Source organism: Brassica napus, chromosome C7 (assembly GCF_020379485.1).
Source record: "Brassica napus cultivar Da-Ae chromosome C7, Da-Ae, whole genome shotgun sequence".
NCBI classification, from domain to species: Eukaryota; Viridiplantae; Streptophyta; class Magnoliopsida; order Brassicales; family Brassicaceae; genus Brassica; species Brassica napus.
In genome coordinates, this window is record NC_063450.1 from 29,395,358 (window position 1) to 29,422,504 (window position 27,147).

The 27,147-nt window shown below is 37.3% G+C and overlaps 5 protein-coding genes and 1 non-coding gene across 13 annotated transcripts; 2 read left to right on the plus strand and 4 right to left on the minus strand.

The window, feature by feature from the left end:
- Nucleotides 1-1,309: 1,309 nt before the first annotated feature.
- On the minus strand, nt 1,310-2,157 carry BNACNNG75970D. The gene is made up of 3 exons (XM_013835392.2): nt 1,862-2,157; nt 1,626-1,753; nt 1,310-1,534 (listed from the first exon to the last, which is right to left on the minus strand). Exons 1-3 carry the CDS (start codon nt 2,023-2,025, stop codon nt 1,473-1,475), a joined length of 354 nt encoding a protein of 117 aa, XP_013690846.1. The 5' UTR covers nt 2,026-2,157; the 3' UTR covers nt 1,310-1,472.
- Nucleotides 2,158-3,045: 888 nt separating this feature from the next.
- On the minus strand, nt 3,046-5,471 carry LOC106390362 (scarecrow-like protein 4). Its single transcript, XM_013830807.3, has one exon. The coding sequence runs from the start codon at nt 5,118-5,120 to the stop codon at nt 3,324-3,326; it is 1,797 nt and encodes a 598-aa protein (XP_013686261.2). The 5' UTR covers nt 5,121-5,471; the 3' UTR covers nt 3,046-3,323.
- A 5,423-nt stretch (nt 5,472-10,894) lies between these two features.
- LOC125589875 lies at nt 10,895-12,955 on the plus strand. 7 transcript variants are annotated; one of them, XR_007326067.1, is made up of 4 exons: nt 10,896-11,390; nt 11,478-11,887; nt 11,991-12,088; nt 12,171-12,955. XR_007326067.1 is itself a non-coding variant. In XM_048762506.1 (4 exons), exons 1-3 carry the CDS (start codon nt 10,971-10,973, stop codon nt 11,843-11,845), a joined length of 603 nt encoding a protein of 200 aa, XP_048618463.1. In that variant the 5' UTR covers nt 10,910-10,970; the 3' UTR covers nt 11,846-11,887; nt 11,991-12,955. The 7 variants fall into 7 exon arrangements, 4 of the variants coding, with proteins under 4 accessions (XP_048618461.1, XP_048618463.1, XP_048618462.1 ...); XM_048762506.1 differs by having other exon boundaries at nt 10,910-11,390; nt 11,478-11,528; nt 11,714-11,887; nt 11,991-12,955; XR_007326065.1 differs by having other exon boundaries at nt 10,917-11,390; nt 11,478-11,559; nt 11,714-11,887; nt 11,991-12,955.
- Nucleotides 12,956-15,229: 2,274 nt separating this feature from the next.
- LOC106358341 (succinate dehydrogenase [ubiquinone] flavoprotein subunit 1, mitochondrial) lies at nt 15,230-19,024 on the minus strand. Of its 2 annotated transcripts, none has more exons than XM_013798099.3 (15): nt 18,783-19,024; nt 18,428-18,589; nt 18,249-18,336; nt 17,994-18,140; nt 17,713-17,853; nt 17,551-17,636; nt 17,374-17,466; nt 17,224-17,287; nt 16,981-17,124; nt 16,672-16,859; nt 16,383-16,557; nt 16,110-16,280; nt 15,940-16,009; nt 15,722-15,842; nt 15,230-15,639 (listed from the first exon to the last, which is right to left on the minus strand). In XM_013798099.3, exons 1-15 carry the CDS (start codon nt 18,873-18,875, stop codon nt 15,499-15,501), a joined length of 1,884 nt encoding a protein of 627 aa, XP_013653553.2. In that variant the 5' UTR covers nt 18,876-19,024; the 3' UTR covers nt 15,230-15,498. The 2 variants fall into 2 exon arrangements, with proteins under 2 accessions (XP_013653553.2, XP_013653554.2); XM_013798100.3 differs by having other exon boundaries at nt 18,428-18,586; nt 18,783-19,015.
- Nucleotides 19,025-19,499: 475 nt separating this feature from the next.
- On the plus strand, nt 19,500-19,571 carry TRNAE-UUC. The gene has a single exon. It is a non-coding gene; the product is annotated as a tRNA-Glu (tRNA).
- An 89-nt stretch (nt 19,572-19,660) lies between these two features.
- On the minus strand, nt 19,661-23,749 carry LOC106391353 (ATP-dependent DNA helicase DDM1-like). Its single transcript, XM_048762503.1, has 16 exons — nt 23,538-23,749; nt 23,279-23,357; nt 22,884-23,156; nt 22,697-22,801; nt 22,244-22,590; nt 21,978-22,167; nt 21,720-21,895; nt 21,564-21,633; nt 21,293-21,482; nt 21,114-21,209; nt 20,937-21,031; nt 20,729-20,848; nt 20,523-20,642; nt 20,328-20,426; nt 20,144-20,248; nt 19,661-20,060 (listed from the first exon to the last, which is right to left on the minus strand). The coding sequence occupies exons 1-16, from the start codon at nt 23,567-23,569 to the stop codon at nt 19,833-19,835; spliced, it is 2,325 nt and encodes a 774-aa protein (XP_048618460.1). The 5' UTR covers nt 23,570-23,749; the 3' UTR covers nt 19,661-19,832.
- Nucleotides 23,750-27,147: the final 3,398 nt, after the last annotated feature.

Consider the following 27,147-nt stretch of genomic DNA (forward strand, 5'->3'; position numbering starts at 1 on the left):
CAGTTATTCTTTGTGACAACACCTCAACCATCAAGTTGTCAAAGAATCTTGTGTTCAATGGAAGGTGCAAGCACATTGGAGTTCGTTTTCATTTTTTGAGAGATTTGGTTAACAATGGAGAAATCAGTTTGGAGCATTGTGGTACTCACGAGCAGGTTGCAGACATCTTCACGAAGCCACTGAACCGTGAAACCTTTGAGAGGATGAGGAGTCGACTTGGAATTTGCTCAGCTACTGATAAGCTAAGCTTTGGTTACCAAGCTTAGATTAGAGATGGTTTGTTGGAGCAAATTCAAGACATAAAGGAGCCGTTGGTGTTTGAAGTTTAAGTTAGTAAGTTTGAATTAGTCATTGCAGTTTGTTTTAGTTGGTTGCTTCATGTGTTAGTGTTGTCCGAGTATTTAACACCAAGTGTGTTAGTTGGTTTAGTTGCTACTTTCTAGGATCGCATTTGTTTCCTGTAAGGCTATACATAGCCATTTCCTTATTCAATGAAAAGCTACCGTATTATTCAGAAACACAGAGCATTTGACATTATAGATCATACATATATTACCAAGACCAATTTGAATCCAACTTTTTGTTGTTGTTGTTGTTGTTTGATAAGCACATACGTGCATGCGAGACTAACATGCAATACGACTATCTGAACAAAATCCATCAGATAATTAAGCCAAAAAATTGAAGAAGAATACCAAATAGCATGAGTTTCATCCTACGACTCTAACTTGAACCGCACGAATAACAGTAGTCTTTCATCTCTAGAAAGAGCGGAATAACTTGATCCATAATCAAACTTCTTTCCCGACAGCAGCGGTCTTCAGGAGTATTGACGAGAAATTGAGAAATGTTATCTCCTTAAGGAGGAAGAACAAGATATTTAGAGTTATGGTTATATGGCTAAGATGAGTCCCTAGTCTCTAGTTAAAAATGTTGAACCATCTTATTTTTATTTCTTTTTGCCAAAGATGGTTCAGACCAAAGATGATACTTTCGTAAAATCTTTTCTTCATATTTAGAGTTTAGAAAAAAAAAAAAAAAAAAAAAAACTTGAACCGCACGATAAGAGGAGCATGATATTTATCTGGAGAACCCGTGGTATCATATTTTGTTACATCAAATCGTGCGGACGCTAACATGGATCCAACAACGAAGTTCCATTGGAATTAGTGTCCGTAATGTAACCTCAGATCCAAAAAGTCTGAAACGGTGCTAAAATTCGTCGCTGACGTTTGGTAGACATTTGACGGTCCACATTAACACAAAAAATGGAGGACAATAAACAAAACACACTCAAGGGGAAATTTCAATAAACCAACAAAGACTATTAAGATTTCATTCAACGAGTATTACATTAGTGAAAAGGGTAACGTGTCCACTAACACAATAGAAAATTCAGTCTACAGAGCATAAGTCTCTGTTTTTATTCTTAATATTAAACAAAACAAAATTCATTCGTCCTTCCGGTGTGATTATGTCTGATTTCTACCTCTCTCTTTCTCCTTTGCTTCGCTACCCTGAGTTTTGTCGTAATCTTCAAAAACAAGGAAAACACACACTTATTCGTAAACACTCACAGTCGATTTAGAGGTGTACTATATATCATCATAAAGTTGCTAGATTACCAGGGTGATTCTCATGAACCTCATCGTTGTGCTTTTGGAAAGATTGATTACCTCCATAGGTACCTCCAAAACCTTCTTCATCAGACCTTGTAGCGTATCCTTCTCCAAACGAATGCGACATCACGTCACTGCTCCAATTAATCGTCAAACAAGGAAAACGAAAAAAAAAAACATTAAAATATATTTCAAACGGACTAGACACTATTAAAAATGTATATGTAGTGGACGAGACGAACCCGGTTTTCTCCTTTGGATTTTCAGGGTTTTTATCCATCTTTCGTTGGTCAGAAGTGGTCGTAAAACCAAATACCGTAACTTTACGGCTAACTCTAGACGGTGGTGAAAAGAAAGAGACGGTGCCGGAAGGCAGTGGTCGTATCGTCTTAAACGCGTTGATCATTTCTCAGCTTTGTAAGGTTTCTCGAAGCTTTGAATTTATAGGGGAAGTAGTTTTTATCCTTACGAGGAGACGATAAAGTTATAAAACGATTTAATATAAGGTGATTCCTATGACGATGACAAATGTACGTATGAAGTGGTGGATTTCAAATAAATAAAATGGTTAGTAAAAGTGTAGTTGAACTTAATCTCTATCAGGATTATGCTTTAATTAAGCATCTCTCTCTCCTACGACGGTGTCTTGGCTTGAGTTCAACCACGTGGAGATTCGATGGCAGGTGGTGGACAAAGAAAGGGCTTCCCTGTGTGCATCTCAGAGAGACGACACGTATTAAACGGTCCAGATTTCTATGACAAATCCTCTTTTACCAATTTGGGCTAGCAACAAAAGTTTCTATAACAAATCCTCTCTACTTATTTGGGCCAGCAAGTAAATTGGGCCGTGACACGTCCGCAAAGACATACATGTGGGGGCACTTGACCGTTAAAGAAGACGGAGTGGAGGACGTGGATATGATGTCATCAATTGCGCACTCAAGAAAAAGAAAAAGAAAAAGAAAAAGAAAAAATCAGTACAGTGAGTGAGACTGACACTGAATTGACTCAAGAATGAGAGCAGTGGATGGAAAACTTCGACATTATCTATTTATCTTTAACAATCATAAAAAGAAAATAGAAAAAATATACATGTTAAATCATCACAGAAACAGATAGGTGAAGTTGAGTTTGATTTAGAGCCGGCAAAAAATTAACTTTAACTGTATATCTTTGCAGGTGTTCACATTTAGCTTAATAAATTCTTTGACCGTTTAGACCAAGAAAAAGTTCGTTGACCAAAAAAAAAGCTTAACAAGTTTCGACACATTCATAGACTTCTGACTATTGATATTAGGATCTCAAAACTGAAAAACAATCTTTGTTCCATCACTTTTAAGCAAAATAACAAGACATAGATAAATACTTACTATCCCTTTTCTACCTTAGGAAAAATCTAATTACATCACAAACAAACGAGCAGAAAAAGCAAACAAATTTTACAATATCTAACGAGGAAACAAGTAGTTGAGTACACAACAATACTAAGAACAGCTTTTAACCTACTTTATATAACCAACAATGTTAAAAGAAAAACAAATAAAAACACATTAAGGGAAAATTCAAAACCTACCCCGAAATAATTCAACAACTGAAACTAAACCAAAACACTATCATCAAACGAAGGCGTATATTAACATTTGAATACTTGTTTCAGTCTTGACCAAAAAAACAACACTACAAATACCGGGTTGGTTCGGTTCATCATCGCCACGAAGAAACAGTGAGGAGAGGCAAATCATTCCAGGCCAAGGAGACGAACCCTGGCTTGGATTCAACAATCGAATACAAACTGCTGTAATTGTAGTTCCACAACAAAATCTCCGCTTGGCTCACTGCGTAATTGCTCAGTTTAACAGATTCAAAACCGGCATTCTCCATTAATACCCGCCACTGCTCTTTCCCTTCCATCCGTAACCTCTGATTTCCGGTTATCTCCGGTCCGATCAAACCCGAGATCGTCCGACCGAACATCACTCGTTCCACCCTCAGTCTCTCCTCCGAATCTCGCCCCAAACTCGGCTCGAGGGATTCGAAAACCGCGGAGTAGAAATGAAGCGCGTTTTTCACCCGGTTAGCGAAACCGACCCGGTTAAGGCTCACATCGTACTCACCCAGAGTCACGACCATCGGGTTCAACGATCTCGCGAGCCGCAGCGCCGTGTCGAAGACAGCCGGAGTCTCGTCGAGTAATTTGTAGAGCTGAAGCATGAAATTAACGGCCAGCGCCTCATCCGGATCGACCCGGAAGCTCGACCCGTTTAGTAAGTGGATCGGAGTGAGAACCGGGATGAAATCGAAATTCAGATCCAAAACCTTCGCGAAATCACGGAGGCGGTTCCCGGTGGCGATCAGCGACGGTTCCGGAGATTGACCTAGAGAGGACGGAGCTGGTATACCCGAGATCCGGACTTGGGCGGGTTTACCAGAAGAACGCGTTGCGAGTGCTTGGAGAAGAGCGGGCCATTGGATGCCTTGAACGATTCCGAAATCGACGATGTGGATCTTGCTGGAATGCTCCGTCGCTTCTAGGATCGCTTGATTCGCCGTCAAATGCGCGAATTTGAAATAGGGGCACGCGTCGTTAAGGGTTTTGTAGGAAAGGATTAGATTCTCCACAATCGCCGCCGCCTGCGACTGGGACGAATCATTTGAAACGGAATCGGGAGATAATCTGTTGCAGAGAGCTTCGGTGAAGTGATACCCCACTCGCTCCGTCGGATCACCATGCTCCGATACTGATTTTTTGATCCGAACAAGCGCCTTGGCAGCGTCTTCAGACTCGGAAGAGTCTAGGATCAGTGAACAGTCGTAGATAGCTCTCAGTAAAGGCGGTTCTAGGTCAAAGTCATGCGGGCCAGAGCCGCCGTCTTCTGAGTCGTTTGTCTCTGGATCTTTGATTTTCTGACGAGGCGGAGATAAAGATGGAAGCGGAGGAGCCGATAATGGTGAAGACGGAGCCCACAAGGCGGACGGAAGTGAAGTCGAAGTAGCTACGACTTGGTTGAGATCCGACGGTTGAGAACTCGGGTAAGCCGCGAAGGGATCTCGACCGTAGATTACGAAATCGTTGTTATTTTGCCAGGTGTCACAATCAGGACCTTCCGCCGCCGCCACCGAGTCTCCACCGGTAATCAGAGTCTCCATCCACTCGTCGGACTCAAACTCGCCGCCAGTTCCACCGTCGAAATCAGAAAGCCGAAACCCACCACCACCACCACCACCGCCGGCGGTGGGATGGTGATGCTCTAAGCTGTGAAACGGAAACCCTGAATCCCCGGGATCTCCGCCGCCGTTAACTTGAAACGGGTCAGGAAAGCCCGAACCGGAGAGCCCAAACCCGAGTGACTGGGTGTTCGCAGTGGGCCAGGGATTGAGGGACAAAGGGTTAATACCAAAGATCTGATGATCTTGAGGCTGCTGCTCTTGTTGCTGCTTCTGTTTGATGACTTGTTGAGCTATCGCCATTAGATTGCCACTGTCGGTGCACATGTAAGCCATTCTACGGCCAGATCTAACCGGAGTTTTAAAGGCTGTCTAATAAGACTACCACCTGCAGATTCGTGTCACACTGTGAAAGAGGAACAAGACGATGACGGAGAGAGAGAGGGAGAAAGTGAAACGGCGAGATTTTAAGCTGAATAGAGTTTTGGATTTTAGTAGCATTAGAGAGGGGTAAGAAAGGTCAGCCCTAGAAAGTGGATCTACGTTGATTAAAATCTGACCGTCCGATTTAATTATGGGACCCATTTTCTATTGATTTTGAACTATATATTATTTCATTTATTTTCCTTTACTATATAGATACACGATATTTGTAACGGTAATAAACAAACAAACACACAGACGACTCATGCATACATCTGTACATCTTTCCTTCTTCTGTCTGTCACTGTAAGATTATTTCCACATCAGTTTTGTAGTTAAGAGATACACAAACATATAAGACAGCGATTATAGTAATTTTTTTATGTTTTAAACACAACATATAATACAAGAAAGTTGAAACAACTAAATATTTGAACAACAAATGATATAACATGTTCATATTAATGTCTTCACTGGGATTAAAAAGTTCAAAAGATAGGAAGTAAAAAAGAGACCATGGGGTTCTGTTTTTATGTGTGTGTGAACCCGTCTCATCCCGCTCTTTACGGGGGACCCAAGACGCATGGTCCACCACTGTCTACAGTGACGTCATCATACTGTAGATCTTTGACTGTTTTAGATCTCGGCCGTTGATTTTTCAATGTAGTAGGCGTATCTGATCAGAACTGCTGGTGACTGTCTGTGAATCACCCCTATCTGCATGTTGATGTCATCGGTAACCAAAAAAAATGAAAATAAAAGGTGTCTTTTTTTATCAACCATGAAAATAGAAGGTATAAAAACGCATACATATATATATATATATATATAGACCGCCTTGTTTGTTTCATGGCTTCATAAAAAGAGTTCAATAAAATTACTATCTGAGTAGTTATGTACTTATATGTCTGCAAGTAATAAATAAATAGAGATTTAATAACATTAAACGAGACCCAACGAAAAAATAAATCAAAGGTATTTATTTCTTTTAAAGAAAGCTAATTGAATTAGATGGTTCATGCTCTCGTTATTGTACTGTCCATTGTTCATTTAAAATCGTGTACATCGTTCCGCGCCAGAAAGGAGTGCGAGTATAAATGGTCAATATATACAAGCTTTGAGGGTGACTGATGGGCCCATGGATCATCAGCAGCCCAGGTAGTTCTAAAATATGACACGGAAAGGGATCGGTAGTGGGGCCTGTTAACTGTTGTTGGACCAGAGAGGAGGGGAAACACTCGAGGAAGCTTTTGAAATTACCCAAAATAAGCTAGAAAGACCAAACAAAGATTACAATAAAATTAGGAAAGCACAAGTGCTTAAATATTTGTACTCTTTTTGTTTTTTTTTTTTGTCAGAAAGATATATGTACTCTTTTAACAGTAAAAAGATGTAAGAAAAATATCATCAGACTGCTTTTCAAGTAAAGATAAATAGAAGGTATAAACCCATACAATATCAAGTTCTCTGTAATTTTTATTGGTTAAAAATTAAAATTATAGTAAAACTTATGGTTTTCATTTTTTTTTTGATAACTTAGGAGTAGATCTTAGGTACAAACAGACCCAAATTAATTTTATGGGGAGAGTATCTCATGGATAGGCTCGTGCACTGCGCTTACAAATTAACCAAAAGCAAAGATCGTACAGTAGTTATTTTCAATAGGGTTCAAACTCGCAACTTGGACGAAAGAAAGAGCATCTATTTACCATTAAACTACGATGTTCCAGATTTATGGTTTTAATTTCATATGTTAAGGGAATTAAATAGTTTGCAACCGTATACTTTAATTCATTGTTAACTTATTTGATTTTTTTTTGAATAAAAACTTATTTGAGTTTCTTACTTGCAAGTTATTTGAGTTTGTGTTGATTGATACCTTTTTTTATTTGTTTGTTTTTAAGATATGTAGATTTAAACTGAGTTCTTGTATTCTGAATGTGATATTTTTGTTGGGAAAAGTGCTATAATACAGGAAAAAGAAGAAGGGAAAAAGTTATTGGAAGGAAGTAAGTGGAGAAAGCAAGTTAGCCTCTCAGCTCTTTTGGGCTGCACCGTTGTCTCCACGTCAAAATTAAAGACCACTCACTTTGGTGACCCCACTTCTTACCACTCACTCGCTAATGTTTTGTAATTTGATATCTTTTCAAATACACGTCTCTTTCAGTTTTTTACCTAAAATAACCAGAGTATCTTGTTCTGACTCAAAGGGTTTTATGTTTCTTAATAACTGTATCTACAAATCGTAAAATTTTATCGGTTCCTAGTAGTGCTGGGTTCGCGGGTCAACCCGCCCCGACCCGTCCCGCCCCACCGCGGGTCGAATCATTTTTTCGTTTCAAAAACTCGACTCGCATAACCCGCAAACAAAAACTTTTATATCCGCACCCGCCCCGCCAAAACCCGCGGGTAACCCGCCAAACCCGCGGGTAATATTAATTATATTAAAATAGTTATTTTAATTAAAAATGATTATTTTCTAATTATATAATAATTATTTTAATTAAAAATAATTATTTTTTATTTATATAATAGTTATTTTTAAAAAATACTATTAAAAAAAATATTTATAATTAAAATTATACAAATATTTATTGTTTTTTATATATTTTACGAAAAAATGTTTTTTTTTTCAAAAATATTTTTTTTTTTTTAATTTGCGGGTTGGCGGGTACCCGCGATTCAAATTCGGCTGACCCGCACCCGCCCCGCTCAAAATAATCTCGACCCGCATCCGTGATTTAAAAATTTCAAATGGTTCGACCCGCACCCGCTCCGCGGCGGGTCAAACGGAACGGGGCCCGCCGGCGATGATTAAAATTTCCAGGTCTAGTTCCTAGATGCTTAATTTAAGACTGTTGTGGTTGTCGTACTTTTAGACAAAATAAATAAATAAAAGTTGCCAACTCATATAAGCTTTTTAATTAATCTGGGATTAATTACTCATGTACATTTTTCCGTTGCCAACTTACGCCGTCAAAACAAATTTCAGTTTTTTTTTTTTTGCTAACTTGAAGATAAGGATAAGAAAAAGAAAGGGGTGTGTATGAGTGAAAAAATTTCAACACTACTTTATTGGAAAGGTTATAGTTATAGATGAGAGGATTAGGCGGTTTAATCACTGGAATTTCTCTGTCATACGTTGCGTTCTAGGCAATGCAAAGTCTGTTATTGAGTAATTAATTGATGTGTATATGTGAAATGAATAGGTTAATAGATAAAGGTGGTTGGTGAAGTGGACTGGTTGATTTAATATGTGCGAAGCTTACTGATTTTTGTCACATCATTGGTTAGTTCTAACATCTAATTTAGGAATTCTGACTGCAAATGCAAACAAACAAACACATATACGGCTACATATAATACTTTGTTATCATATAAGCAAGTGTATAAAATACATATAGTGATTTAGTTATGGTTGATTAGAGTATATAATTTACATAATCTGTAGAATATGAAGATGTAATTGGTGATTTATCCAATATTTTAAAAAACCCATAGAGATTGGGTCACGTTTTTAGTGTCAAAATCGTAACCATACATCATATATATGATAATTCATTATTCACCCACCGTATTTGCAAATTGTATATGTGGAAGAGCACCTCTTTAGCATTTGCCACAAGTGGAGAAAGAAGCATTATAACAAGACCATTGCCATGATGATGGAACTAATAACATTTTCAACTCCACTTAGTAATCCACTTCAAAATAAAGTTTGGAGTTACACATATTTTAGCTCTACTCCATTTTTCACTTTATAATGAAATAAAAAAGGTTTATTCCTTAAATAAAATAATGATTTTTTTTTAAATATTATTATGATTTTACTTTAAAACAAAGCAATGTTAAGGCAAATTCAGTTCCAAATAGGGAGTTACTCTATTTCAGAATATTAGAAGTATTACCGCATACTCCTTCTGTTCCTAAATATAAGATGTTTTAGGTAGTACACACTTGTTAAAAAAGTTACTTTTTACCTAAAAAGTATCATTAAAATTATAAACTAAAAATTACCCAACCAATTAGAGCATTATTATCGCTTGATACCCGATATGGGGTCCTTAATTTTATTTTATTTTATTTTTTTTGTCCTTAAAAAAAAATGAACCAATCGCGGGCCGCCACGTGTCGGTGGGGCCCGCAAACAGTAAAAAAAAAGCCCAAGACCGATCCTTCACTCGCGACTTTCGTGACCGTTTTTTAAAAAACACGTGGGCCCACACGTTAAAATCACACAGAATCGGGTTTTAGAAACCGCGATAATTATGGTCTTATAAAATAGAACTATTAAATTTGGTTGGCTACACAGTTTTTGATAAACTTAAAGTTACCTATAAATATGAAAACATCTTATATATTGGAACATAAAAAATATTCTACACATCTTATATTTTGGAACGAATTGAGTATAACACAAGAAAATGAAAATTTACACTATGAATGTTCTAATGTAAAATTTTAATTACCAATCAACTAAATGTATTTCGAGCTGCCATGTGATTTAAAACAACAACTAGAGTTTGACCCACACGTTCGCGCATATGTTAATTTTTACTTTCTTATAAATTAATATTTTATTTTTCATAATTAGTAGTATATATTTTATATGTCTCATTATATAATTAATTGTATAAGTATTTAAATATTTTTATGTTCATATATATCAGAATCGAATCCAAATCAAATCAAATAATATTTTTGGTTATATGGTTATTTTTAGTTTAAATTCAAAATACCCAAACCGACAAATATCTGAACATGTTTCAGATACAATAGTTTTTGGATATTTTTAGCTTTCTATATATCAAAACCGAATACATCCGGATTTGGGAGGACCCGACTCGAAACTCATCCGAAGTTTTTTAATACCCGAATGGAGCCTAATTTAAAAACAAAAAAAACGATACCCGAAAAAATAACTCGTACCTTAATAGATATATGAATGTCTATGTCTAACTAGTTATATAAAAAGTATATAAAAAAACTTTTCGTTAACCATTTTGAATTCTTGTCACAAATAGAGCTATTTCATTTAAACATGTCGAATTATTATGATTAAAATATAAATAAATGTTGTCGAAATATTGTAGTAAAGATAATTAATGAATTAGCTAAAAAAGTGTGAAAATGAATGTAAAAGATATAATAAAACATTTCAAAATAATTAAGTTATGTTTTGTCCTTCTGTAACAAAAGATATCAAATTATTAGAAAAGATAATAAATGAAGCGATTAAAATTAATTAAAAATGGAATGAAAATCTGAAAAGTTACTTTAAAATAGGCAAATATTGTTCTGTACTTAGGATTAGGAAAGTTAATAATATATGTAAAGGAGGATAAGAGGCTAAATAATATACTGTGATTAGGATTAGTATTATAGGTGGATCATTTTTTTGTCTTCTAATTTAAAAGCGAGTGAAGTAATATATGTAAAGGAGGATATTTGTTAGTTTAAGTCTTAACTATAGCTAGGTAAGATTTTAGGATAAGTATTTATTAATATTGATATTGTAATCTAATTTATTACATTAGGAGATACTTAGGAATTTATGTATAAAAGTATACCGGTTCCAGTTCTATTAGTAGATTTATATATTGATAAGATCTTTCTATACTAAATAAATGATAAGGACTACTTGGTCGAGTAAAACAATCTATCCTATACTAAAAGGTGAATATGGAGTGTTTCTAGCCTGTCCACGTAGGATAATATATTAGACCAATCAGAACATTTTATTCTGCCACGTGAGCACTTCTTATGTCGACTAAAGAACCTTTAGTCAATACTGATAATCCGTTGGAATTCACATCGTTCACTCCGACGACGTCGTTTGACGCTTCTATTTATCCCCTGAGAGAAAAGAAATTGGTGAAGAAACCGAAAGAACAGAGGAGGAGGAAGACAAAGAAGAACGAGATAAGAAGATCACTGATTTTCTCTGTTCTGAAAGTGGTTGTGTTGGCTCTGTATTTGGAGTTAGGGTTTAGTTTGATGCGAAAAGGGGTTTTAGAATCTGAGTTTACAGAGGAGATAGTGAGGATCTCTGATGACAGATCTCATTCTGGTCGTGATGTTGGCGAGAAAGTGACGATCTTGGAAGATGAGTTAATGGGTTTTGCTAAAAGTATAAACTTTTTGAGATGCAGAGGTTCCAATTCCAATTGGAGAATCAATCAGGTAAGTTTAAATTTTAAAAGCTTAGCTTAGCCTTTTATATTTCAGTTTTATTTGTTTGATTGAAAGTTTCTGCTTTTTTCTTTGTAGGATGGTCTGATGTTGAAGTCTAGAAGTGTCTATAAATCTGTAACTGAAGAGGTGAATGTATGGGGATGGCCTTTGCAGACAGGTGGATTGTTTGGTACTGGTTTCTCCTCAAGTTCTTTCACCGTGTTATCAGGCCGAGTTACTAATGTTACTAAAGCTAATTCATTTGACTATCACATTCAAAATATCTATGCTTTGTTTGTTTAGTATATCTGTTTTTGATGATCTTCTTGAAGTGGTCAGAGGGGAGATTTGGTTACTCGGTACGTGAGGCCAACATTTCGTGGGGGAAAACTAAATGGAGCACATCGGTTCTGCAACTAGATCATAGCACATGGGTTCTTGAGTACAGTCTAAGCTTTAGATAACTCAACTTCATCAAAAGTTCTTCAATTGACACGTCAGACACGGTTGTTTTCGGCTTACAAATAATTATCAGTCCAATAATTATCAATCCAGCCACGTCTGTTTGTTTCCAGTGAACTAATGACCCATTATGTAATTTGGTTGCAGGTCCAGACAAGAAGCTCTAAGCAACAATACAAGTTTCGAGTATGAACAGACTTGCGTAACTGCCGTTGGCTCTGTTTCCTCTCCATTCAGTCAACTGAGTTAATCATCTTAATAATTGTTTGCAATCAAGTTCCCCCATTATGTGCTATTTAATTCAGCCTATACCTTCTATATATGTAGACTCTGGTGTATATATATGGTCACTGTGCTCCAGAGGAAATGGCCCGTTTCTGCATCTCCTTATCTAACGAAATCTTTCTGAAGTGAAGCATCAACTCATGGCGAATTCCCAAATCCACCTTTCCATCTTTGAGTGCATGGTAGTAGAGATGATATTTGCTTTTCTTTTCCCTTTATAACATGTTTTACTTACCTACTGGTGTGTTCACCTTGATCAGGACCACAATCTGTACCAGATAACGCAAGAAAAGGAACAACGACCTTTCTCTGAGGGAGAAATAAGTACTTTTATGTCTCAGATGCTTCAAGTCCTCGCACACATGCATAAAAATAGTTATTTCCACCGGCAACTGAAACCAAGTATGTATATTTTGTCATGCTGATTCTCAATGGCCTCTCTTTTACTTAAACAATTGTTTTAGTTTATTTTTGTTCTGAAGAGAATTTGCTGGTGACCAGCAATATCCTCAAGATTGCTGACTTTGGACTGGCTTGCGAAGTTGCATCTATGCCTCCTCGAAAATGTCGCACCAGTGTTAGAACTGATAAGTGACACCTAAAACACTCAAAACACTTCTTCTCTATGCAGACCGTAGGGTTCCAGCTGAAAGTGTCGAGTGAAGAAAGCAAGAGGACAGCTTTGGAAATACAAAGAGTGTAAAGGTAGGCTCAAGAAATGATATGTAGATGATAGAGCACAAGTAGTGTATTATTATTGTTTTTGAAGGAATTACAATCTCAGTATTTCTAATGACCTTGAGCCCATTTACAAGAGATTTCTCTCAGTGTTTCATACAATCCTAGAAAATGGCCAACCCTAGATGAAGAAGATGAGTACGTTACATAAGATTCAGTTGTTGGCTAACTGATTCTAACGTTTAATCAACTGAGTCACCTTCACACAGTGCCATGTCAGCTTCACTTCCAGCTCATCAATCAGCCTGAGTTACTTATCAGTAGTGACCTGAATTAATATTAAGCTAATTGTCTCATTACTTATTGGTATTATACGAATTCTTTGTACACTTATGCTCACATTCTTTTGAAGGAAAATTATGACGATAAATCAGCCATTATAGTATGACTAATTGCGAGGTAGAAAAATGGTTTTCAAAAGATTACTACATTTTCATGTGAAGCATAACTAACCAAAGTTAATAACTACAATTATGCCAAAACATACAACGACGGTTCTTTCATCCGTTTGTATTTCTTTGGTTTTGATCCAGCGGTGGTTCTTACACGATGTTGACGATAGGTGGACGTATTAAATTACGAAGGGATATAAAACAATCAAGCTAAAGAATCTTAGCCATTGGATTCAACTCCCACACTAAAAAATCTTTAATTAATTAATCCAAAGCTTGAACAAAAAATAAAAATAATCCAAGCTTGGTTGATATATTTAGATCACCATCAATACATCTTACTTACATTTAATTACAAAGACAAAAATACCAAAATTTGATCAACTAGGAGATTTTTAAATATATTCAAGTAATGTTTAAAGCTCCGTGACAAAACCTGAAGCAACGACAATGGCTGCTACCACAGCTTCTTGAAACTCGGAGTTAACAAGGTAATTAATAAGAACATTTCTCTTTGAGGATCACATGATCACATTCTTGAAGCCTCGCTTCTACCGTCCACAGTTGTTAAACACATCTTACTTACTGCTACAATCAATTACTTCCCCAAAGCATTGAATCCTCAACATAATCCCATCGATGTTCTTCTTCCCCTCCCTCTTCTATATAACCTTATGAATCCATTATCCATTCAAGCCACATTTCTCCGCTTTTCAACACAAACAGATCATACAATGGCTTTTAGATTATATGTGTTCAAATTCAAACTTTTTTATAATTTTGTTTTATAATTTTTTCAAATTTTTAATTTTTAATATTTATTTTTTATTTTATAAAATTTTAAATTTCAATCTCAATCTCCACCCCTTAAATCTAAACCCTAAGATTTTGATTAGTGAACCTTAGGGGTATAAGTGTATATTTACCTCTTTTATGAAACATTTTGGTCATTTTGATCCTTAGAATTTATATTTGTGACATAAACTTTTTTATTGCTATCCTAGGGTATTTTCCAACATAATATGATTACAAAACAACACAAATATAAAAATTAATTTTCTCAAAAAAGTTAAAACAAAATACTGATTCAAGATTTAAAGATTTAATTGAGTGAATTTGATTAATTATAAAAACTATTATCATCCAAATATTTATCAAAAATATAGTTAAATATTTCTGAAACACAATACATTTATAACAAATATTAATATATTTATCTGAAATGAAGTTTATTTAACTACTTTAAAAATGAATAATTTAAAAGCTAAAATCATATGTATATAAATAATAAATGCATCAAAATACAAAATATAGTAAAATTCATCGATTTAGAGAATCAAAATGAAAAATATTTAAGTATTGTCAATTTTTTTTAATGAAATTTTTAGTGTAAAGTAATCTAAACTATTTTTAAATATAAAAAATAATGACATAATCCGCGCGTAGCGCGGAGAAAAGATCTAGTAAGACTAATAAGTTAACATAAATGTAATTTGGCTTTGTTAGACATACATCAAGTTTATATATCTGACTTCATTAATAAAAACCGGGTTTGTAACTTTGTATCTGACTACACGGAACGTTCACGTGAGTATTGATCAATTATACATGGTTCTACCCAGTTCTGTACAGAATCGTTTACAAAGTGAAGATTATGTAATTTCCATGTTGTATAATGGGAGCAATATTAATGTTGTCTATGTTATTGTTGCCGATTTTCTTTAATGCTAATAATCAATTTAAGAAATGTATTCATATCACAAAAAAGACAATGAATACTAAAATGTAGGTTTATTAATTACCTCATTGACATTTTTTGTAAATAAGTGATAAATCTTAATAGTATTTCATATTTGTTCTTTCTCTTTTAATAAGACAGAATTTTCTTTTAATAAGATAGAAGTAAATAGTGTTTCAGGAACTTTTTTTTTTTGACAACGTTTCAGGAACTGGTTAAAAGGGAATACAGAACACATTTTAACGGTCTTTTACCATTTTATTACACACACTTTCTGGTGTCAAATGTAAAAAACAAGATGAAGACGACGAAAGCTGTTTTTGTCCTCCAAAACATGAGCTTTCTCTCATCACAAAAATAAATAGCAAAAACTCATTTTTTTGTGTCTATTCTCCTAATCCCCTTTTCTCTTATCCTCCTGGTATTATTATTATTCAGTTGACACAATAAAAATAACAAAGCATATCGCTGCTGCTGCTTGCTTGTTTGTGGGGGAAGGGAATCAGTAGACGCGAGCTTTGGGAGGGAAAGTGTCAATCTCATCGTCGAGAGTGTCCATGTGAACAGGCCTATACTCCAACCTCACTTTCTCGTCTTCCCAATACCCCAATGTATGCTTCATCCATTCTCCATCCTCTCTTTTCTGCACCCACATTCATTATTATATCATCATCATCTTCTTTACAGTATATACTAATGTATGAGGAAAAGAAGGGGAATCAAACCGTGAAATCTTCCCGAGCATGTGCTCCTCTGCTTTCCTTTCGTGCTTCCGCTGAATGCATTGTTATTGAAGCGTTTATCAATAGGTTCTCCAGTTCTATTGTCTCTATCAGATCAGAGTTCCTGCATTCATCAGATAAGTTAGTCACAACTAACAAGGAGCTTTTTGTAACATTGATAATTTAATAATCTCGACCCCATGTGTAAAGTATCGTTTTACCATATCAAACTCCGATCTTTAACCTGGACATCCTCGAAACTTTCCCATGCCTTGTCGATCAACTGACAACCTGCAATAAATTATTCCAGGTTAAGATAAAACTGGCGGCTTTTGCAGATGGGAGAGAGCTCTTTAATCCAGGACTAACTAATAAGATTAATGTTTGTTACCTTCTTCCAATGTTTCTTGCGTGCGGAAGACAGCTGCGTTGTTCTGCATAATCCTCTGCATGTTCAATCTGATACTTGATGTAGGAAGCGACCCGCTTGAGTGTCTCAACTTGTTCAGCCATTCTATCGTCTTCTTGCCTGCATTTTCCTCCAGAGGCCTCTGTTTCTCCCCTGCACCCATCGAGGAATAAGGCAAATAAAAAAACATCAGATTAGGCTCTTCTTTATGTACTTATAATACAGTCTCGAGAGATTCTAGAAAAATTGACTAACCTGGTTTGCTTATCTCTGCTACCCTATTCGCACAAGCACGGCCAAACACAACAATGTCGAGGAGAGAATTTGCACCAAGCCTGTTGGCACCGTGAACAGATGCACAAGCTGCCTCCCCAGCAGCCATAAGCCCTGGAACCACTGCATCTGGATCATCTCCTTTGATGGTCACTACCTGCACGACAAAAAAAATAAAAATTACTCCTGATCTCTACTGCATCTCATATTTCACTCTACACAAATTTCAGTAAAATTGCTTCAAAAGTTCAACGACTTCTGCTATTCTTACCTCGCCGTGGTAATTTGTTGGGATACCACCCATGTTATAGTGCACAGTAGGCAAGACTGGAATTGGCTCTTTGGTAACATCAACACCAGCGAAGATTGCAGCCGTCTCAGATATTCCAGGAAGCCTTTCTTTTAGAACTTCTGGTGGGAGATGGTTCAAATGGAGATAGATATGATCCTTATGCGGTCCTGGCCATTTTAGCAACGGTTAATCCAAAACGAGTATTAAGACTACAGAGTATCACGAAATCAATTATGGTCCTCAAAGACTCATAATGAGAGTTAGCTGAGAAAGTTGAATCTAGCATACCTACACCACGACCTTCCCTGATTTCCATAGTCATAGATCTAGAGACAACATCTCTTGATGCAAGATCCTTGGCTGTAGGAGCATATCGTTCCATAAAACGTTCTCCTTCACTGTTTCTAAGGATACCACCTTCACCTCGGGATCCTGCAATTGTTTAGTAGAGAAACACCAAAAATAACCATGTCAACCACATTATATCTCTATCGTGTAAGTAAATGGACTATGTGAGGACAAGATGCTAACCTTCAGTGATGAGACATCCGGCTCCGTAAATACCAGTTGGATGGAACTGAACAAACTCCAAGTCCTGCATATGACGTAATCAGACAATAATATTATTAGCATACAGATACGTTTTGCACCATTTATCTCAAAACTAAATAGGTAGCATACCTGGAGTGGAAGACCAGCACGTGCAACCATGGCATTGCCATCTCCTGTGCATGTATGTGCTGAGGTTGCAGAGAAGTATGCTCTGCCGTAACCCTGGAAAAAAAAAGAGGCATCATGTGAGTAAACTTGCACAATTGGAAAAATTCGTAACATGAAAACTACTCAAAACTAGCTCACCCCAGTGGCCAAGATTGTTTGTGCAGAGCGGAAACGGTGCAATGTTCCATCTTCCATGTTTAGTGCAATTACACCCTGGCAAGTGCCTGCAGATCGGATAACAATGTTGCATCAATACTAACGGAAGCAAGAGAAAAAGGAAAATAACTCCCAAACACTTACCATCACTCGCCATGAGCAGATCCAGAGCGAAGTATTCAACAAAGAACTGTGTGTTATGCTTCATAGCTTGTCCATATAAGGTATGCAAGAGAGCATGCCCAGTCCGATCCGCAGCACAAGCACAACGATAGGCCTGACCACCTGACGGTAGAATAAAAAGAAAGCCAACATGAGAAAATCTACTAAAACAATCAAAGTTCCCAAAACAAAGCCAGCAAGAGCACATATGAAAAAATCAAATGAAATGATCAAAAAGGTAGCAAGACGTTAGACAAAGTCACCTTTGCCAAAGTCAAGACTCTGACCACCAAATGCACGCTGGTAAATTTTACCCTCTTCAGTACGAGAAAAGGGCAGGCCGTAATTCTCAAGTTCAATCACTGCTTTTGGTGCCTCTCTACACATATACTGAATGGCATCTTGATCACCTACACAAAGAAAATCAAAAAACTGTTAAATGCAGGCACAGCAACTGAACCACATACTAGCAAGAGCAATAAGCTAATACAAAAGAAAAAGAAGAGTTGCAAGATTACCAAGCCAGTCACTTCCTTTGACAGTATCATACATGTGCCATCTCCAGTCATCTTCAGACATGTTTCCCAGTGCAGCATTAATACCACCCTTCACAGTTTCCCCACATCACATTAAAGCTCATCAAATCTCAAAGAAACCAAAACTCCATTACTAATCAGAAGGGTAAAACGAAATTAACCTGAGCAGCGACGGTGTGTGAGCGTGTGGGGAAGAGCTTGGTGATGCAAGCCGTGTTAAATCCATGCTCAGATAATCCAATGGCCGCCCTTAGCCCAGCACCACCAGCTCCCACAACCACCGCGTCATAGGTGTGATCCACTATCGTGTAATCACCTGTCTGCTGCATGATCAACAACATGGATACGAAGAATAAGCAAAAAAAGCAATTCTAACAATACGCAATCCCGATCAAATTCAATACTAAAACTCAACGGACTCCGTGTTCCCTATCATAAGCTTCTGTTACTCGAGATTCCACGCGTATTTACATAGGATCGAAACGATAAAACTAAGAATCGGAGGAGAGATCTTACGGAACCGGTGGAGAGGAATCTAGAAAAGCGAGATCCAGAGAGTGAGGTCCTTGAGGAAGGAGCACGAAGGCTACGAGAGACGCAGCGCCACATCTTCTTCTTTTTGAATCCACAAGCCGATCAGATTCTATGCAAAATGAAGATGGTAGACGAAATCGTTTCTTTTTTTGTTTACCTGAGAACTCGCGAGCGGAGTGAGAGAGAGCCACCGAGGTGAGGTGCTGCTTTTTAAAGAAAAAATGGAAAACGATGACTTCTTTAAATTCCGTTTATACCCTTACTCTCTCACGATAACTACGCCTAAACCGGTTTGCTTTGGGAACTAAACCAACCCCCAAGGTTAGGCCCTCTCCCTCCTATTGGTCAATTGATAACATGTTTGGTGCCAATTTTTTCTTTCTCGCCGTCTCATTTTTTAGATCCAACGATGAAGGGGGTAACTCGATCAAAATGATAGAATATTCAAAATTATCAAATAATTTTGAAATAATAATGGCCCATGTTTTTATTATCTACCAGTAACATACTTATCATTTTATTCCATGCTTCCATAAGTACTTTTTTTTTCTATTTTTATATTAGATTTAGCTTCATAGTATTCGAAAACGTAGAGAAGGATACTAGTCACTCGTGGACGGTTCTAATCCAGAAGTTGGAAACCTTTTGTGAGGAAACGATTACGTTAGAATAAAAATAATGATTAGTTTAAATACCAATTCCGTTGTCGTCCAGCGGTTAGGATATCTGGCTTTCACCCAGGAGACCCGGGTTCGATTCCCGGCAACGGAGCTTTTTTTACATTTTTGAGTTTTAGTTACTCAACCGGCATAAACATATCATAAAAATTCCAAGTTTCAAACTTCAACTTAACTAAAAAATTACTGCCAAATTTCAAAAGGCATAAATAAATAGTCTAATAACATAATATCCGCAATTGTTTTCATCAGATGTTTCCAAGGTTTCAAGTTAAAACTTCCGAGTAGCAGGCAAAAGTAACCGGTTATGTTCCGGAAAAAAAAACACACCGAAGTGGTTTTGCAAAGAGTGGTTCTAACTGTTGAGGGAAGACAGCATCCCTCCAGCTGAGCTAGACGAGACCACTTCCCAACCCGGACCCTTCACTGGAAAAGCTTCATGTGCTTGAGTCTCGCCCGGTAAGGTAATCATCAGATCACTACGGTCAAGCACCCTGTCAAGATCCTCCTCGCTTATGTCGGTTTGTATCAGTTTATCTTCAGCATTTTCGTCGTCCTTAAGCAACGCCAGTATGTCATCTTCCTGCGTATTTGTTTGGTTCAAGCTTTTACTAACAGATAAAGGGTATAGTAAAAAAAGGATTTGTTTTTTGAGAGAAATTAAACCTCTAACGGTGTTGAAGACTTGGCACGTTCTTGATGAAACTGCCCCTTGCCAATAACCACATGTTCCAGCTTAAGCTTACTGTATGCTCGTTTCAGAACTCGGCCCTGCACAAACGTCATAAACTAGTCTCAATAGACAACAATCTCACTGACCTGAGAGTATAAACCTGATTAATAGTTTTACCTCTATTGACTGAGCCGTCGCAAGCCTGTAAACATGAACAGGTTTTGTCTGACCAATTCTGTGGCATCTGTCCATGGCTTGCAAGTCCATTTGAGGGTTCTGGAGATCAGGTAACCACACAGAGTTAGGGACCAACCGAAAGAGATAAAACCAGAAAAAAAATATTCCTTAGAAAATGGACTAATTTGATTTTACCCAATCGCTATCGTAGAGGATGCATGTATCTGCAGCAGTAAGATTAATTCCGAGTCCTCCGGCTCTGGTACTGAGAAGAAATATCCTGCAGTTGCTCTTCTCATCATTGAATTCTTGGATCTATTTCATGACAGAGAGACACCTTGTGGTTATTATATGGTCCGAATATTGTTATGATGCAAAAGCAGCATAAGCACATGACAAACCTGTCTTCTCCTTTCTTCTAGTTTCACACTACCGTCGATTCGGCAAACCTCAAACCCCTTCTCACTGAAGTAGTAATCCATAATGTCCAGTATTTTTGTCCACTGGGAGAAGATAAGGACCTGTTCACCAGAAAAAAAAACAAAATCAGAGCCGATCACATGGAAAATGTGCTACGCACCAGGGGGCTTGTGAGTTGAAAAAACATACTCTGTGATTTTTGGCAAATAACCGAACAAGCAATCTCTCCAATAAGTGGAATTTACCGCACTGTCCCACAATGTCTTCCAAAGGTGGGTAGAGATCTATTAAGAAAAGGAACAATTAAACAGAATGGTACCATATAAAATTTTGAACACATTTGTGGAAAGGCACACTGACACATACATGAGCCATCTAGTTGCCCCACAAGAAGGTCAGGATGGTTGCAGTTCTTTCGAAGTTGAATAGCAAGATTGTTAAGCTTTCCCTTCAAGCCATGACCTGATAATATAACGGATGAACAAAGCAATCCAGAAGAGACATAACTAATTGTAAAAGCATAAAACACACAGAAGGTCAAGTACCTCGGACAGTATCATCTCTAATGTGTGCTTCCAAGGTGTGGTTCACAAGATGTTCCTGGAACTTCTTCTGATGGTCCGTCATTGTAGCATAGATGATAATCTCTTTTTTCCGGGGAAGTGAGAGCTCAACATCACATTTCATTCTCCGGAGGATGAAAGGTCGTAGTATATTATGAAGTTTCGCAACCACCTAGCCAAAAAGTTACTCTTCTCATGAGATATATATATACAATCAAAGAAATCTACTGAAATAAACTATAAATGTTCATACTTGAGCTCTTCTTTTCTCTTCTCCTTCTTCCTTAGTTGCTTCATTATTATTCTTTCCAGAAAAATCAAACCTATAAAGTACTCAATTTATCAGCTGGATACTTGAAGAGGAATAAATGTTTAAAAGACGAAGCTACGGATAACAGTAGAAAAGTACCATGATTCAAATTCGTCATGTGATGCAAAGATGTCAGGCAGAATAAAATTCAACAGTGACCAAAGCTCAGACAAATTATTTTGCAGAGGTGTTCCTGTCAGCAGAAGTTTGTTCTCCATATTCAAGTATCTTAGCTCCCTCAGCAGTTTACACTTGTGGTTTTTCAACCTGTGACCCTATAAGATTAAACATAATAAAATAAGTTACAAGATGATACAAACTCATGTGCCTAGGACACTAGTCGATCTGAAAAATTACCTCATCAATCACAACATATTTCCATGGATAGTGCCGCAGATTCTTTTTAGCATCATTCATAGCAACCTCATAAGAAGTTATGACTATAGGGAACTTCGGACCAACAGTTCTGGGCATGTGCCTCTTCCTGAGCTCATCCCTTTCTTTCTTATCTCCATGGTAAATGATTGCATTAATGGAAGGCGTGAACCTATTCAACAGAGAAAAAATGAAATCAACACGAAACCTTGACATATATATAAACACGAATGGTCAAGAGAGAGTACCTAGCGATCTCATTCATCCAGTTTGAAAGAGTAGAGAGTGGGGCAATGACTAGATATGGACCATCCAACCCATTTCCTTTGAGGTGTGATAGGAAACCAATGGTTTGAATTGTCTTTCCAAGACCCATTTGATCAGCTAAAATTCCATTCAAACCATTTTGCCACAATGATATCAGCCATTTGACACCTTTGAGCTGATAAGACTTTAACTTTCCGCCAGTCAGAAGAGGAACAAGTTCACCCTGCTCTTTCATGACTCTTTCTTCCTCTGTCAGATCTGAGTCGGCAGATTCACGGCCTTCTTTGGATCTTGAAATCATAGCAGCAACAGCTTTCTTAGCCTTCATCTGAATGAAGAATAAAACGTCCAACATTCAAAGTAAGTTGATTTTCTGAACAACACAAAAAATACCCAATACGAGAGTGGATGGAGTTTATAAAAAAGGAACTAACACTGTCGCCCTGAGGAGCAGCCTTTCTTTTACGTCCACGGCCTTTCTTCTCGGGCTCAGGCTCAGGCTCAGGCTCGGCCTTTTGGGTCTCACCTTCTATCCCATTCTAGCAAAGCACAGGAAGTCAATTAAGCAAAAAAAAGAACTCTCATTACAAATGTGAATAACCAACAAGAAGAAGATTTTACTTTGGTGATATCCTCCATTTTCTCAAGGAGAAACTCAGAGTAGAGCTGGGTTTGGGTCAAGAGCTCATCAAGTTTAGTAAACTGAGTATCATTCAGATCAGGAGCTTCACCAGAGCCAGCAGCACGTTTAGCAATCTCTTCATCTTCCCGGATTTTGAGAAGCTGCTCTTCTTCCTGAGCCATGGCCTCAGAGATAAGAGACGAATCTCCATTCTTGGCTAGAAGTATCTCTTCCTCTACAGCAACAGTAGCAGTTTTCTCTTCACAGTTTTCCTTCAAAAGTAAACAAAACAAGGCCCAAATCGATACACAAAGTGGAAAAGGTAAAACAAAAAAGCTTCACACTCTTTAAAGAATATAAAAAAATCTCGAAGCCCAAAGAACACAGAACAAACCTCATCGCTGAGAACAGAAGTGGGTGAGTCGCCGGAGCCATCTTTCTCCGTTTTGCCGTCGCTGGCCATTTCCGAAGCCCTAAAGTTCCGAAAGTAAAATGACGAATCTAAAAATCAACAGAGATAAACAATGCTATACCACAACAAGCAATCATACACAGATTGGGAAAAAAAAATCCCCAAAAACAAAAACAGCGAGAGGCGTTAGGGATCAGAACATCGCCGGGAAAACAATAGGAGAGGTTTGTGAGAGACTTACGGAGTGTTTTCTGTGGAGCGCAGACTAACCATCGGAGGAGAAGGATATTCCGGTAACGGAAAAAACCCCAAGCGGCGGGAGAAATCACCGAACACTCTCTCAGACGCTTTCCGAGAGCAAATTCAAAACGAGGGTATTAAGTGAAAAGACGCACTGTCACATTTTTCGATTTTTCTATTAATTGGAAGTAGCGCCCACTGGCGGGAAGATTGTAATGGCACTCTTACCCCTATGTTTCTCTATCACTGATTCACTGTATGCTCATGTGTAGTACAAAGACCCAGACAATGGACCAACGGTTATGGGTATTGTATTACTTTTATGGAAAACCGCCAAATAAATCTCCAACTTTTAAAATTAGGCCAATAAAAGCCTCAACTAATTAGCAAGCCTTTTAAATCTCATATTTTAAAAACTTTCCCATTTAAATTCCAAGTTTCTGTTGACCAAGCCATTTAACATACCTTAAAAGTCAACTGTTAAAAACATATTAACACCGTTAGATATTATAACTACGTTGACCTAAACATAAATTTCTTTAAAAAAATAATTGCAAATAACCTTACTTAGTTGGATATTATGAACGAGAACACAACCAGCTTTCAAGCCAAGGCAAAAGAAGAACATATATAGCATCATCACAATCAGGTGGGACCTCACGGCTATGTTCTAGTGATCTAACACAACACAACTGAAGTTAATGTAGCTACATTGTCTTTGAATTTGAATGTGAGTTAAAAGAGTGTAAACTGTAATGTTTTGTTTTAGCAACACTTACGCAATGTTTAACTACAGTTTAACATATTTCAACACGAAGAGAAAAATGACCAGAAACGCAAACAATAAAAGACCACGAACCCATATTCAAAACAATAGCCAAAAAGGCTTCTGTTTCAGAACCTCACGAACACACAAGTAATCAAAAACACTTTCGTTCTCTTATCAAAACATAAGTTTGGCACTGATGAGAAGAATTATGATTTGGGAAAAAAAAAGAGAATTTTTAATTTTGGGAATTAGGGCTTGAGAATTGGGGATTTAAGGAGAGTTTCATTAGGCTAAAACGATGTAATCAATGTTTAACGATGTTAATATATTTTTAACAGTTGACTTTTAAGATGCGTTAAATGGCATGGTCAAAGTAAATTCGGGATTTAAATGGGAAAATTTCAAAAGTATGGGATTTAAAAGGCTTACTAATTAGTTGAGGCTTTTATTGGCCTAATTTTGAAAGTTGAGGATTTATCTGGCGTTTTTCCCTTACTTTTATTAACACAACTTTATCTAAATTATTACGACGTACAACACATGCAGACTGTATATTAATTACTAAGGTATTAATGGCATGATTATTGGTAGGACTTAAGCATAAGTCCTTAGATTAATTTAGTGTTTTTTTTATGTTAACGACCAGGTTAAGGACAATCCCAAATATTAAGATTATTGGTAGGATTAATTTGATGGTTCTTAGTAAATTTATTATTAATTTAAATAATTAACAACATATAAAAGGAAAATTATTAAAAAAAACATATAACATTAAAATTGAAAACATGAAAACATTACAAAGTTGGAAAAAAAAATACAAACATGAAAGGGGATGTCGGTTACTTATCGCCTTCGACAGAGGCTCGGGAGAGAACAGGAGAGAGTCGTGAGAGACGAGAAAAGATCGCTCCCCACCGATCGAAACCAGAGACGCTTGAATTTGGATGTCGTTCTCTATCGCCGTCGAGAGAGACACAGGAGAGACAAGAGATAGTTGTGAGAGAGGAGAAGAGGTCTTTGCCCTACACGGATACCTTCTCCAATCGGATGCTGCCACCTGTGACGCATCGATTCTTTTCCAGAATGCAAGAGACCTTTGCTCATTCCCTACTATTGCATATTTGCTCGTGTTTAACCACTAGCTGATGAGCACAACATCGTCTGTTGGCGACCACGTCCTCCTCTCTTTACGACTCGCTTGACTGTCTTCACCAAAGTTCGAATCATGGGTGCCTTGACTACCAAGAAAGGGAACTTGCGATTCAGATAGTGTTTCACTATCTGATACATTACCAAAGACAAGATTCGGTTGACTGTTAAGCATTTCAACAAAATTTGAAGACTCAGTAAATGGATTAAAATTTGAAGACTCAGTAAATGGATTAAATTTCATCTCCGAAGTGAAAGAAATGAGAAAAATGAGAGAAATAACAGATATGAATCTGTTCGAGATGGAAGAGAAGGAAGGAGTTTTCGAGTTGACATATATCTAACTTCTATTTATTACCCTTTCACAACCATAATCAAACACAGTGCAAGTCATTTATTAAATCCAATTCAAACAAAAGCAACACATTTAACTAAAGCAAGTCATTTAACTACCTAACTCAACCAAAAGCAATCGTAGATGGTACCAACATCAATGCAAACAGACCAAACACATTAGCTAACTCAACCACAAAGCTTTCAATGACTTTAAAAGATTAAAACATTTACATGTTTTGCTCCACCGGATGGCTGCACTCCTCTGCTTGCAAATGATCCTCCCTGTTTTGCTCCAGCGAATGCACTCCTTCTTTAACGAACCTTCATCCATGGAGCTCAAGACACAGACAAACAGGAAAAAAAACAACAATGAGAACTCTTAAAAAATTCACGAGACTCGATTCAATTCAGACCATAAGCTAAATCATATAATATAACTCTTAAACAATTAAGAGAAGAACCATTCATGAGACTCGATTCAATTCAGACCACAAGCTAAATCATATAATAGAACTCTTAAACAATTAAGACAAGAACCATTCATGAGACTCGATTCAATTTCATACTATCTCAACTCAAGTATAAACGGCCTACGAATATAACTAAAGATTTTTATCAAACATTCAATCCATTTGACAGATGAAAACGTCTTGAAGTTTTACCTGTATTGCAGACGAGAATCACAGATGCTTCATTGTAGTCGTCTTGTTTAACGAACCTTCGTCTCTTGCTCGGTCAATTTGAAGAAACAAAGGCAGAGACAAATCATGATTCTTCATCGAACACAACAAACTAATAAAGATATCAAAGAACGATTCACACATAAAAAGCAACATGCATAGCTTTACCTTTCTTTTGATTTCGTAGAGGAAAGCTCCGGGCCTGAGAGAGGTGTGAAGTGATTCTTCATCGAGGTGAGCCGTCGAGAGAGATGGAGGATTTTCATCCTCGAGGAGATCGATACCGGAGACGCCGAGAGATTCATCCCGGAGTCGTCGAGGAGAGAGAGAGAGACGAGGAGATATCATCGGCGATTTCGTCGAGGAGGCGTCGAGGAGAGCAAGAGAGACGATGAGAGATCATCATCGATTTCGTTGAGGAGGCGTCGAGGAGACGTCGAGGAGGCGTCGAGGAGGCGTCGAGGAGGCGTCGATTTCGTCGAGAGAGAAGACGACATAGGCGGAGTCGTCGAGAGAGAGAACCAGACGCTTGCGTTTCGCGAGAGAGGGAGAAAGGAACGTGGAGTCTTGTATGGACAACACGTGTCCAATAAGACACGCATCTTCTAAGGGTTAATTAAGCATTGCTTCTTCTCTAATTCCTTTCTTTTCTTTTTTGTTAAAATCCAAAATTCATT

What these genes read in the sequence shown, in the direction of transcription:
- BNACNNG75970D (XM_013835392.2), bottom strand. Translation starts at nt 2,025, where the DNA reads ATGATCAACGCGTTTAAGACGATACGACCACTGCCTTCCGGCACCGTC. An exon ending in AATCCAAAGGAGAAAACCGG is followed by an intron (nt 1,754 to 1,861) that starts GTTCGTCTCGTC and finishes TAATTGGAGCAG; the next exon opens with TGACGTGATGTCGCATTCGT. An exon ending in GGTTCATGAGAATCACCCTG is followed by an intron (nt 1,535 to 1,625) that starts GTAATCTAGCAA and finishes TTGTTTTTGAAG; the next exon opens with ATTACGACAAAACTCAGGGT.
- LOC106390362 (XM_013830807.3), bottom strand. Translation starts at nt 5,120, where the DNA reads ATGGCTTACATGTGCACCGACAGTGGCAATCTAATGGCGATAGCTCAA.
- LOC125589875 (XM_048762504.1), top strand. Translation starts at nt 10,971, where the DNA reads ATGTCGACTAAAGAACCTTTAGTCAATACTGATAATCCGTTGGAATTC. An exon ending in CCAATTGGAGAATCAATCAG is followed by an intron (nt 11,391 to 11,477) that starts GTAAGTTTAAAT and finishes TTTTCTTTGTAG; the next exon opens with GATGGTCTGATGTTGAAGTC.
- LOC106358341 (XM_013798099.3), bottom strand. Translation starts at nt 18,875, where the DNA reads ATGTGGCGCTGCGTCTCTCGTAGCCTTCGTGCTCCTTCCTCAAGGACC. An exon ending in GAGTCTTGACTTTGGCAAAG is followed by an intron (nt 17,854 to 17,993) that starts GTGACTTTGTCT and finishes TTCTACCGTCAG; the next exon opens with GTGGTCAGGCCTATCGTTGT. An exon ending in TCTGCTCATGGCGAGTGATG is followed by an intron (nt 17,637 to 17,712) that starts GTAAGTGTTTGG and finishes TCCGATCTGCAG; the next exon opens with GCACTTGCCAGGGTGTAATT.
- LOC106391353 (XM_048762503.1), bottom strand. Translation starts at nt 23,569, where the DNA reads ATGGTTAGTCTGCGCTCCACAGAAAACACTCC. An exon ending in TGGATGAATGAGATCGCTAG is followed by an intron (nt 22,168 to 22,243) that starts GTACTCTCTCTT and finishes TCTGTTGAATAG; the next exon opens with GTTCACGCCTTCCATTAATG. An exon ending in TAGAGATGATACTGTCCGAG is followed by an intron (nt 21,210 to 21,292) that starts GTACTTGACCTT and finishes TTATATTATCAG; the next exon opens with GTCATGGCTTGAAGGGAAAG.